Genomic DNA, 13,198 nt, shown 5'->3' with positions numbered 1-13,198 from the left:
ATTAAGTCACAGAGAATCTGAAAATAGTGCCCTGGTAAAACATTTTATTAGTATATTTGATATTTAAGGTAAATTTCAAATCAAAATAAAAATTTCTAACATGTAACTTAAATCTCTTTGGAGATTTTCTTTAAAGTTTCTTACCATTTCTAAATTATCTGGAGTCACGGGTTCAAGAGTGTTCTGAGGAGAAAAATGAGAAATTAATTCACAATAGGTTTGGTATATGTTCCCCTTCTTCCTTCAATCTTTTGAGATGCTCTTTCTTCCCCCCAGTTATTTTCGTGAGATGTGAACTCATCCTTTAGACATGGAGGACCAATATTTGTGTAGTCTTCTGGCCTGTGGATTTTAACACATGATCCTTGTCCTCTAGGATCTTAAAATGTATTTGGGGAAACAAGAAATCATTAGCGACGTTAAGAGGAAATATGAGTAGAGGGGAGGAGATCAATTAGGAGACTATTACAAAAATCTAAGTTGAAGCGAATATGTCTGATTGGCAAAATATATCAGTGATGTTGACAATTACATTTAAGTAACTCTAAATACAATTCATAGGACATGAATTACCACTGTAACTGGCATTAGTTGATTGCTTCTCAGTGTATAGAAACAGTGAATTATGGCGAGAAACCACCCCCATTCCAAGGTGCTTTTCCCACTTGGATAATAAATTAGTCCCTCAAAAAATGTTGGGCACCAAGTAGGATACCATGGGGTTGGTTGATAAAAAGAAGCAGAAGCTATGGTCTTAACAACCTAGAAATTTATCATCTAGTTAGGAGAAAAGGACTTCCATGCACAACCAGATAGTATGTGAGAAGTGTCAAAGAGAGGTATAGAGAATAAATTCTGTAAGAGTTTAGAGGAGGAAAGTCTCTGGGCCAGTAACTCTCCCAGGGATACAAAATCACACGCTGCTAGGAAGACATTCACTGGAGAGAAAAGGCATTTATTCACAGCCACTCAGTGAGCTCAGCATCACTGAGTCTCAATCTTGGTCTCCTATATTAATAATTTCACTAATTCTTTAGAACCTAATACAGTATGTTTTAAAGGCATGCTCAATGAATATTTGTTGTTGTTGATTAAAAAAATAAGTGCACATCAGATAGATGAGAAAATTTTGTCTTAGGGACTTCCCTTGTGGCACAGTGGTTAAGAATCCGCCTGCCAATGCAGGGGACACAGGTTCGAGCCCTGGTCTGGGAAGATCCCACATGCCATGGAGCAACTAAGCCCGTGCACCACAACTACTGAGCCTGTGCTCTAGAGCCCGCGAGCCACAACTACTGAGCCCACGTGCTGCAACTACTGAAGCCCATGTGCCTAGAGTCCATGCTCCGCAACAAGAGAAGCCACTGCAATGAGAAGCCCGTGCACCGCAACTAAGAGTAGCACCCGCTCACCACAACTAGAGAAAGCCCACGCGCAGCAATGAAGACCCAATGCAGCCAAAACGGAAAAAAAGAAAAAAAAGAAAATTACATCTTAAAATAATATTTACTGAAAAACTATATTTTAAAGAGATGGCATGAAGCCCAGGGATCACACATAATTAAACTGAAATGGTAGAGTTCCTACCTTCTAAGAATAAATGAAGAATGCATGTATTCCTATACAGTGAGTCTCCTACATACAAACGAGTTCCATTCTGAGAGCATGTTCGTAAGTCCAACTTGTTCGTTAAGTCCAACAAAGTTAGCCTAGGTACCCAACTAACACAATTGGCTATATAGTACTGTACTGTATAGATTTATAACACTTTTCACACAAATAATACATAAAAAACAAACACAAAAAATAAAGAAAACATTTTTAATCTTACAGTACAGTACCTTGAAAAGTACAGTAGTACTGGCTACATTTCTGCTGCTTTTACTCTTGCTTCCGGACATCCTGGGCTTGAAATAAAGATACTGTACTACTGTACTCTATACAGTACTGTACAGTAAAGTACACAAAAGCACAACCACTTGTAGAGGATGCACGCATGTGACAATGTGCACCAGACATGTGAACACACGTTTGCATCTTTGAAAGTTCAAAACTTGAAGGTTCGTATGTAGGGGACTTACTGTATATTTAGAACAACCCTTTTATACCATAATCTGGGGAATTTAGTGGAATGGGAGACATGAAAGGATTATTTCAATCCAGGAGGGAAAAAAATATATCTATTAGAGTCAAAAAAAAGACTCTTGCAGAGAAATGCCTGGGAGTGCTCTTGGTGGAGAAGCAACACCTAGACGAGAGAGATACTGGATTCGGACACCTCTGCTTTTTATTTTCCAACTATATATCTATATATCTATATATCTATATATATATATGTATATAGGAGTAAAATTGCGTTACAATGTTGTGTTAGTTTCTGCTGTACAATGAAGTGAATCAGCTATATGCATATCTATATCCCCTCCCTCTTGGACCTCCCTCTCCCCACCCCTCCCACCATCCCACCCATTTAAATCTACAAACAATAAATGCTGGAGAGGGTGTGGAGAAAAGGGAACCCTCTTGCACTGTTGGTGGGAATGTAAATTGATACAGCTACTATGGAGAACAGTAGGGAGGTTCCTTAAAAAACTAAAAATAGAATTACCATATGACCCAGCAATCCCACTACTGGGCATATACCCTGAAAAAACCATAATTCAAAAGGACACATGCACCTCAGTGTTCATTGCAGCTCTATTTACAATAGCCAGGACATGGAAACAACCTTAATGTCCAACGATAGATGAATGGATAAAGAAGATGTGGTACATATATACAACGACACCTCTGCTTTTTAACATCTTATTTTAACCACAGCAAATTGATTTGAGAGACATGAGCCAGTGTGCCTCTTGTCCTCTCTTATGGCCTCCAGAAGGCCTCCTTCATCTTGAAATTGCAAGGAGGAGTTAGGCTAGATGTGGGTCCAGGGTAGGGAGAAACATATCAGTTGAAAACAGGGATGTTGCCTACCAGTTGCAGCTGTCTAACTTTTTTCTTTGGATTTATGGTGAGTTGGGGGTGCTCCACTTCCTTGAACCAAGACTCCTTAGGCAATTTATACACATCCAGCCAAATATCCCCGGCTCCTGCATTGGGAAACCAAGGAAACATTGAGCAACTGCAAGCAGGCAACAAGTTTCCCCTGAGAAACGGCCCGTCTTCACAGCACCTCTGTGAAGGTTGCCACGGAGACCAGCGGGCACCCTCAGAACAGCAACTTTGACAAACGGAAGGAGATGTAGTTCTGCAATGGTTATTGCCAGTCCTCACTCACGGAGAGCTGCAGAACCCCTCCCCTCAGGCCACTGCCTCTAAAGGAGACGGGCCTCTCACTCACAGCACTGAGGTAACAGTTTTTAACCAAACTGTCTGTGCTGCCTGGTCTCCGTGTTTTCTAGGTTCCAATGGTAAATTCCACTGATGTTTTGTCTCACAGCTATTCCCGTCTGGGGAGGAAAGTGGCGTATAGAGAATCAATGACTGAGAGGGGTATGGCTGAGAAAGGGTTAGAATTGTGAGAGATGCCCCAGAGAATTCTTCTGACCAATATTTGAGGAGATGACAACCCTTCGGGTGGTTGTGAGACTATCTCATCAAAGAAACATGCTCAGCTTCTATACTGAACTCTTGCAAACCTGGGAGAGGTTACTTTCCTATGATGGGATTCTGGCTAAATGTTTCCTTAAAAAAGTAATCTACATAGGCACCTTGATTTCAGACTTCCGGCCTCCAGAGCTGTGAGAGAAAAAATATCTGTTATTTTAGGCCACCCAGTTTGTGGTACTTTGTTATGGCAGCCCTAGGAAACTACTACAGATAGTATATAAGTTTCCTTTGATGTATAAAGCATTATAAAATATGTATCTTCCTCCAGCACCTAACATATGAGGGGCCTGGGGCAAGAATATACATGGAGGCCCATACATTGCATGTCTAAATATTTAAAAATTAAAAATCAAGCTAACAATCATTTGAATAAAATATGTTCTATCACCACAGGAATAATTGCAAGAGGCAAGATCCAACATTGAATGCTAAAAATGGTGGGCAAAACTTTAAGGAGAGCATAGTCTCCTTAGAGACTAAAGTTTAGAGACTAAACTTTAATGCTGGGCATAGTCTCAAAGTATCTCCCCCCAATTGTTTATCAATCACTGTGGAGATTTCAACATGTCTCAAAATTCTTTGATCCTCCTACAACCAGGAAATGGTGTTTACATCCTCTCCCCTTGAGTGTGGTCTGGACTTAGAGTATGGAAAGGCAAAAACAGTAGCTCAACAGTGGAAGAAGCTGGAAGATCACTTTAACTAAATGATCAACGTTAACATCGGCAGTAGTGCTATCACATACACCCCTGATATAATACAACAAAAAGTTCGTTTGTGAGACTTTCCCCCAAATCCTTAACCCTGGTTGAATCATAAGAAAAAACTTCAGACAAACTGAAATTCAGGGACATTGCACAAAATATCTGACTGGTACTCTTCAAAAGTGTCAAGGTCATGAAAAACAAGGCAAGGTCAAGACATCACAAATAGGTATAGACTAATATGACGATGACTAAATGCAATATGATATGCTGGATTGCACCTTGGAGCAAAAAACTTAGAAGAAAAACTGGCAAGATGTGAAAAAACAACTGTAGTTAATAGTATTATACCAATGTTATTTGCTTAATTCTGACAACTGTACCATGGTTTTGTTAAATGTTGGCATTAAGGAAACTGGGTGAAGGGTATAAGGGAACTCTGTCCTATCTTTGCAACTCTTCTGTAAATTATTTCAAAATAAAATGTTTGGGACTTCACTGGTAGTACTGTGGGTAAGACTCCATGCTCCCAATGCAGGGGCCCGGGTCCGATGACTGGTTGGGGAATTAGATCCCACATGCTGCAACTAAGAGTCCACATGCCACAACTAAGAAACCCACATTCTGCAACAAAGATCCTGTGTGCTGCAAGTAAAACCCCCGCACAGCCTAAAGAAATAAATAAATGAAGTTTAAAAGGTTTTGGAGAAAAGTGATTATCTGGAAGAGACTGCAAATCTGAATCTTCTTAAGAGCTTTTGGTTAATCTTACCTTGTAGGAGGAAGGCTGCAAAGTCCCCTCCTTCAGAAATCTCCATCTTTATACAGGTGGTTTGCTTGCTGGTATCATCCTGAAAAGAAGAGAGATACTGAGAGGAAGTTCAGCCTGATGACAGAAGAGAATGTATTTCAGGGATTTTTGTAGTTCACACCAGGAAAATAAATCTTTTTAAAACTTAAGGCGTAAAAAGATGCCTCAAACTGCTTCAAACTTTCCATTTTTGCACAGGAATTAGACAAGATTGTAAGTAAAGAAGTGGAACTCTGTTTTCTGTCTAAAGGGTTTTGGACTTATTTCCTGGTTTCTTAAGTACTCCTGATGATTTGTAGTGATTTCATGCTATCTGATCTCCTGGTCAGGTTTGCAAACCCTACAGACCTATGCCACCCACCACTCAGGTATTCAAAATGAGCTGAAACAAGTTCTACATGACACTGAAAACTCTGGTCAGTTGCTTGAAAAAGGGCTCTGTCTAGGCTACTGTAGTGTCAGAGTCTGATTGGGCTGCTAAAACAAAATACCACAGACTGGGTGGCTCATAAACAATTAACATTTATTTCTCACAGTCCTGGAGGTTGGGAATCCAAGATTTCCAAGGATTTCTGGCAGATTCAGTGTCTGGCAAGACCTAGCTTCCTGGCTCATAGACCGCCTGCCACCTGTGGCTGTGTCCTCACATGGTGGAAGGGTTGAGGGAGCTCTCTTGGTCTTATAAGGGCACTAATCCCATTTATGAGGACTCTGCCCTTGTGACCTAATCACCTCCCACATTGGGGATTAGGATTTCAACATGAATTTTAGGGGGACACAAACATTCAGTCCATATTAAGTAGAGACTGAATGTAACCCTAGAATGAAACCTGCTCAAACTTTGGGCCAGGTGAAAAAGACTCAATGTGTATGGTTGTGCTATACCTTTGAGGAGCTCTAAGACTAGCAACATAAGGTGGCTAGACAAATTAGGCTGGTGAGCCCCTTAAATTATTTAAGGAGAATGAGTTTTAAATATTTTAAATTTTTGTTTTTCTTTCATTTTATTTTTATTTCATTTATTTATTTGGCTGCACCAAGTCTTAGTTGTGGCACGCAGGATCTTTAGTTGTGGCATATGGGATCTTTAGTTGCTGCATGTGAACTCTTAGTTGTGGCATGTGGGGCCTAGTTCCCTGACCAGGGATTGAACCCAGGTCCCCTGCATTGGGAGCACGGAGTCTCAGCCACTGGACCACCAGGGAAGTCCCTCACTTTCTTTTCTAAAAAATTGGAGTATATTTGATGTACAATATAGTTATTAACAATTTTAGAAGTTTATACTCCATTTATAGTTATTATAAAATATTGGCTATATTCCTCATATTGTACAATATATCCTTGCAGTTTATTTTATATGTAATAGCTTGTACCTCTTAATCCCTTACCCCTATATTGCTCCTCCCCACTTCCCTCTCCCCACTGGTAAGCACTAGTTTGTTCTCTATAACCGTGAGTCTGCTTCTTTTTTGTTATATTTACTGGTTTGTTATATTTTTTAGATTCCACATATTAGTGATATCAAACAGGATTTGTCTTTCTCTGTCTGACTTTTTTCACTTAGCATAATATCCTCCAAGTCCATCCATGTTACTGCAAATGGCAAAATATTCTTTTTTATGGCTTAGTAGTATTCCGTTGTATGTGTGTATGTGTGTGTGTGTGTGTGTGTGTGTGTGTGTGTGTGTCTTTATCCATTCATCTGTTGATGGGCTCGTAGGTTGCTTCCATATCTTGGCAATTGTGAATAATGCTGCTAAGAACATTGGGATGCATGTATCTTTCCGAATTAGGGTTTTGGGGTTTTTTCCGTTATATACCCAGGATTGGAATTGCTGGGTCATACAGTAGTTCTATTTTTAGTTTTATGAGAAACCTCCACACTGTTTTCCACAGTGACTCCACTAATTTACATTCTCACCAACAGTGTATGAGGGTTCCCTTTTCTTTACACTCTCACCAACATTTGTTGTTTGTATTCTTTTTTTTAAAAGGGCTTTTTTGTTGTTGTTTTTAAAAATATTTATTTATTTTGGATGTGCTGGGTCTTAGTTGTGGCACACAGGATTTTTATTGTGGCATGTTTAGTTGCAGCATGTGGACTTCGTAGTTGCAGCATGCATGCAGGATCTAGTTCCCCGACAAGCGATTGAACTCAGGCCCCCTGCATTGGGAGTGCAGAGTCTTACTCACTGGACCACCAGGGAAGTCCCTGTGTTCTTTTTGATAATAGTCATACTGACAGGTGTGAGGTGATATCTTTGTGTGGTTTTGATTTGCATTTCTCTGATGATTAGTGATGTTAAGCATCTTTTCATGTGCTTGTTGGCCATGTGCATTTCCTCTTTGGAAAAATGTCTATTCAATTGTTCTGCCCATTTTTAAATCAGGTTGTTTGTCTTTTTGATATTGAGTTCTATGAGCTATTTATATATTTTGGAAATAATCCCTTGGTTGCATCATTTGCAAATATTTTCTCCCATTCTTTTCATTTTGTTTATGGTTTCCTTTGCTGTGCAAAAGCCTTCAAGTTTAATTAGGTCCCATTTGTTTATTTTTGCTTTTATTTCCATTACGCCAGGAGACAGAGCCAAAAAAAATATTCCTGCGATTTACGTCAAAGAGTGTTCTGCCTATGTTTTCCTCTAGAAGTTTTATCGTATCCGGTCTTACATTTAGGTCTTTAATCCATTTTGAGTTTATTTTTTTGTATGGTGTTAAAGAATGTTCTAATTTCATTCTTTTACATGTAGCTGTCCAGTTTTCCCAGCACCACTTATTGAAGATACTGTCTTTTCTCCATTGTACAGTCTTGCCTCCTTTATCATAGATTAATTGAGCATACATGCATTTTTTTTCTGGGCTTTCTATCCTGTTCCACTGATCTATGTGTCTGTTTTTGTGCCAATACCTACTATTTTGATTACTATAGCTTGTAGTATAGTCTAAAATCAGGAATTGTGATTCCTCCAGCTCTGTTCTTTCTCAAAATTGCTTTGACTATCCGGGGTCTTTTGTATTTCCATACAAATTTTAAAATTATTTGTTCTAGTTCTGTGAAAAATGCCATTGGTATTTTGATAGGGATTGCATTGAATCTGTAGACTGCCTTGGGTAGTATGGTCATTTAAAATATTTTTATTTATGTATTTTAATATCAATTTGTACATTATAGAAATTTCAAATGCACATGAAGACAAAAAATAGTATAATGAACCCCACGTATCCATTACACAACTTCACCAGTTATCAATATATGACAAACCTTGTTTTATTGTCTCCCAACTTCATTAAATATTTCTATTTAATTAATCCTAGTTCCTTAATACCACTTACTATCCAGTCTGTTTTCAAATTTCCTCAATTGTCTAATAAATACCTCTCCACAACCGGTTTGTTCAACTCAGAATTCATGTGTAACTGATTCACTTTGCTGTACACCTGAAACTAACACAACATTGTAAATCAACTATACTCCAATAAAATTTTTTTAAGTCACTATCAAAACTGAGAAATCAGAATTCAAATGAAGTCCATGTATTGTATTGAGTTGGCCAAAAAGTTCATTCGGGTTTTTTGTAACATCTTAAGAAAAACCTAAATGAACTTTTTGGCCAACCCAATATTTCGTTAATTTATCTCTTAAGTCTCTTTTAATTTATAACTGTTACCCTATTTGTTTTTCTTTTCACCATTTTTTTTGTTGAATAAACCAGGTCATTTGTCCTGTGGAATTTTTCACTTTCTGGATTGGACTGACTGCATCCCATGGCATTGTTTACATGTATTTCCTGTAAACCAGCAACCAGTTCTAGAGGTTTGATTAGATTTAGGCTCAATTAAAACGAACGGCCAGAATACTCCACAGGTGTTTGGTGTCTCCCTCCGGCATCGCATGAGGAGGCTCATAATAGCTAACTGTTCTTTCTTTTAATAATGTTTATGGTGATCATTGACAAGAGGTGTCATCCTGGTTCATCAATTATAAAGTCCCCCATCAGCACTGATGGTCGTTACCTAGACCATTACTCTGCAAAATGGCTACAAAACTGATATCCCCCAATTCTGTCATTCCTTCTGCATTTGTTAGAATTCTTCTATAAAGAAAATCTTTCCATTTTCCATCATCAACTATTTGATTACCCTGAAATACAGCCTATATGGGAAAGTCAAGATAAATGCTTGATGCTCTCCCTAATCAGTTTTCAGAATACTGAGTTTGTACCCTAGCAACTTCCAGAGGTAATAATGAAGTCCTTAAAAAAATATATGTAATGAATTAACTTTTTTTTTAAACACTTTTGGTATGTTCTAATCCACCAACACTACTTTCTTTTTAAAGTCCCTGTCAAGTTTGGATATCACAGTTTTGCTGGTCTCCTAAAATCAGTTGATGAGTATTCCCTGTATTTTTTTTTAGAGAAATTTCTTTTCACATAAAATTTAAAAACAGTTTAAGGGACTTCCCTGGTGGCACAGTGGTTAAAAACCCACCTGCCAATGCAGGGGACACGGGTTCGACCCCTGGTCCGGGAAGATCCCACATGTCGTGGATCAACTAAGCCCGTGCGCCACAATTACTAAACCTGCACTTTAGAGCCCACTTGCCACAACTAGAGAAAGCCTGCATGCTGCAACAAAGACCCAACGCAGCCAAAAATTAATAAACAAAATAAATAAATAAATTTTAAAAAAAGAATAAAGTACTTTGTTAAATAAAATAAATAAAAAATAAAAACAGTTAAAGGCACAGATATTAAATGTACAACGTGATGGGTTTGGACGTATGTATACACCCATGTAATTAACACACAGTCAAGGTATAAATCCCTTAGTACCCTGTTTCAGTCAATTATACCTCTATAGTCTATAGGCAACCAACGTTCTGCTGTTCCTCACCAACATAGCTTGGTTTCAACCGTTCTTAAATTTAATGTAACTGGAATCATACAGGGCCTGTAACATCGGCGGCCTCTGCACCCTTTCTCCTTCAACAACATTACACTCCATGGTCTGTCTCCTACACGGCAAAGGCACTTCCTGGGTTATTCTTTATGGCAGTCTGTTGTCCAAGTACATCTTCCTTGGTGTCCTTACTGGTGATGAAACCGTATCTGTTGTTCACAGGAACCATCTGACTGTTCCCCAAACCTTTGTTGCCATAACCTCCTTGTCCCCACCAGCAGGCTCAGCTCCTTGCACGGGTGGTGCAGGCGTGGGCACCTGTGTGGTGTGTGGAGGGCTGTGGGCTGCTGGGTCTCCACCTCCTTGCTCAGGGTTGTGGTCATGGTGACTGGGGCTGGCTGTGACAGCCGTGGCTCCTCCTGGGGTGTGAGGGCCACTAGGCAAGGTGGCGGTGGGGTTTCTCAGAGCTCTCTGGGGTCTGCTCTCTGCCCCTGATACTGATCGAACTCTAATAGCATCTTTAAAAAAAATTAATTAATTAATTAATTAATTTTGGCTGTGTTGGGTCTTCCTTGCTGCATGTGGGCTTTCTCTAGTTGCAGCGAGTGGGGGCTACTCTTTGTTGGTGTGTGTAGGCTTCTTATTGCAGTGGCTTCTCTTGTTGAGGAGCATGGGCTCTAGGTGCACGGGCTTCAGTAGTTGTGGCATGCAGGCTCAGTAGTTTTGGCACACAGGCTTAGTTGCTCCATGGCATGTGGGATCTTCCTGGACCAGGGCTCAAACCCGTGTCCCCTGCATTGGCAGATGGATTCTTAACCACTGCGCCACCAGGGAAGTCCCTAATAGCATCTTTTGACGAGCATAAGTTTTAAATTTTTTAGCAGCTTTATTAGGGATGTGATAACATAGTAAACTGCATGTTTAAAGTGTACAGTTTGATTAGTGTAGACATGTATATCCCTTGAAACCAGCACCACAATCAAGAAAGTGGACATATCCATCACTACCTAAGGTTTCCTCCTGCCCCTTTGTAAGCTTTCCCTCCACCCTTCTCCCAACTCACCCCAGGCAAAAATTGGTGTTTCCTGTCACTAGATTAGTTTGTATTTTCTAGAATTTTACATAAATGCAATCGTACAGTATGTATGTATTCTTTTTTGTTTCTCTTCTTTCACTCAGCCTATTTATTCTGAGATGTGGTCATGTTGTTATGTGCACCTTTTTACTGCTGAGCAGTATGTACTACGATTTGCTTATCCATTCACTTGTTGATGGGTATTGAGTGGTATCTGGTTTCTGGCTATTACAAAGAAAGCTGCTGTGAACATTCATGTACATGTCTTTGTATGGAGATATGCTTTCATTTCTCCTGGGTAAATGTCTAGGAGTGGAACGGCCACATCATATGGTAGGTGTATGTTTAACTTTTTAAAACTTCCAAAGTGGTTGTGGCGCTATGCTTTACCACCAGCAGTGAATGAGAGTTCCAGCTCTTCCATAGCTCTGCCAACACTTGGTATGGTCAGTCTTTTCAGTTTTAGGCATTCTAATACACGTGCAGTGATAGCTCATGACTTTAATTTGCATTTTCCTAATGACTAATGATGGTGAACATCTTATTTACCCTCTCTCTATATTCTTTAGTAAACTGTCCTTTTTTCCCCAAGACTTTTGCTCATTTTTAAAAACTGGATTGTTTTCTTACTTTTGAGTTTTGAGTTTTGAGAGTGCTTCATATGCTCTGGATACAAGTCCTTTATCAGATATGTGACTTGCAATTATTTGCTCCCAGTCTATGACTTGCCTTTTTATTCTTTTAACAATGTCTTTTGCAAAACAGAAAGATTTAGGGGTTTTTAAAAAAAATTATTTATTTAATTTATTTATTTTTGGCTGCGTGGGGTCTTTGTTGCTGTGTGTGGGCTTTCTCTAGTTGCGGTGAGTGTGGGCTGCTCTTCGTTGAGGTGCGCAGGCTTCTCGTTGAAGTGGATTCTCGTTGTGGAGCGCGGGCTCTAGGCGTGGGACTTCAGTAGTCACAACACGCAGGCTCAGTAGTTGTGGCTCACAACTCTATAGCGCAGGCTCAGTAGTTGTGGCGCACTGGCTTAGTTGCTCTGTGGCATGTGGGATCTTCCCGGACCATGGGTCGAACCTGTGTCCCCTGCATTGGCAGGTGGGTTCTTGACCACTGTGCCACCAGAGAAGCCCAGAAGGTTTTAGTTTTGATTAAGTCTAATCTATCAATTTTTTTCTTGTATGGAATGTGGTTTTGGTGTCGTAGTTAAAAAATCTTTGCCTAACGCAAGGTCACAAAGACTTCCTCCTATGTTTTCTTCTAGAGGTTTTATAGTTTTGGATTTTTCATATAGATATATGACCATTTTGAGTTAATTTTTGTATATGGCATGAGGAATTAAAAGTATCTAATTTAGATGAAGTCCAGTTTCAGTTTTTTTCTTTTATGGATAGTGCCTTTTATGTCCTAAGAAATCTTTGCCTGCCCCAAGGTTGCAAAAAACATTTCCTGTGCTTTCTTCAAAAAGGATAATGTTTTTAGCCTTTACATTTAGGTCTATAATCCATCTCAAATTAATTTTTATATATGATGTGAGGTAGGGTTGAGGTTCATTTTTCCCCATTTGTTTATCCAGCATTCCAGCATCATTTGTTGAAAATACTTTCTTTTTCCCACTGAATTGCTTTGGTACCCATCAATAGTATTTTTTATAAAACAAACTACAACTAAAAATATACTCTGAGCAATACCGCCTCTTTTTTGGATTAATTAATTTAAAAAAAGAGACACTTTCTAAGAACCTATAGTATGCAGGCAATATACTAGGAACAAGAAATATATGGTGAATAAGCCATTGTCCTCTGCCCTCAAGGAACTTACATCCAGGAGAAGAAGCAGTCATATAAACAAATAAGTGTGGAGGGTAGAGAAAACACTGTGATAGAAATTCTTTCCTATATGGTGGTGGCACAGAGGAGGAAGGGATCAACTTCTCTTGGGTATATCAGGGAAAGCATCTCAGAGGAGGGGATATTTGAGCTGGTCTCGAAGAATGAGAGAAATTTAAGAGGTACACACAGTAGGTAGGGAGACAAGGAGAGCCTTCTATGCAAAGGGAACAGCATGGACAAGGGAACAGGATGTGAAGGA

General features: G+C 39.3%; 1 protein-coding gene across 5 annotated transcripts in view; it reads right to left on the bottom strand.

Moving 5' to 3' along the window:
* Nucleotides 1–13,198, bottom strand: part of WDR93 (WD repeat domain 93) — a 49,315-nt gene that overhangs the window by 23,418 nt on the left and 12,699 nt on the right. For all 5 annotated transcript variants that reach the window (XM_059056648.2, XM_067029887.1, XM_067029889.1 and 2 more), the window contains exons 6-8: nucleotides 5,089–5,167; nucleotides 2,977–3,092; nucleotides 145–183 (exon numbers count right to left, since the gene is read on the bottom strand). In XM_059056648.2, the coding sequence (XP_058912631.1) occupies nucleotides 145–183; nucleotides 2,977–3,092; nucleotides 5,089–5,167 (234 nt within the window). The remainder of the gene's footprint in view (nucleotides 1–144; nucleotides 184–2,976; nucleotides 3,093–5,088; nucleotides 5,168–13,198) is intronic.

The sequence above is a fragment of the Kogia breviceps genome, chromosome 3, assembly GCF_026419965.1.
Source record: "Kogia breviceps isolate mKogBre1 chromosome 3, mKogBre1 haplotype 1, whole genome shotgun sequence".
NCBI classification, from domain to species: domain Eukaryota; kingdom Metazoa; phylum Chordata; class Mammalia; order Artiodactyla; family Physeteridae; genus Kogia; species Kogia breviceps.
The sequence above is the reverse complement of the archived record's forward strand: the minus strand, read 5'-3'. Positions and strand labels throughout refer to the sequence as shown.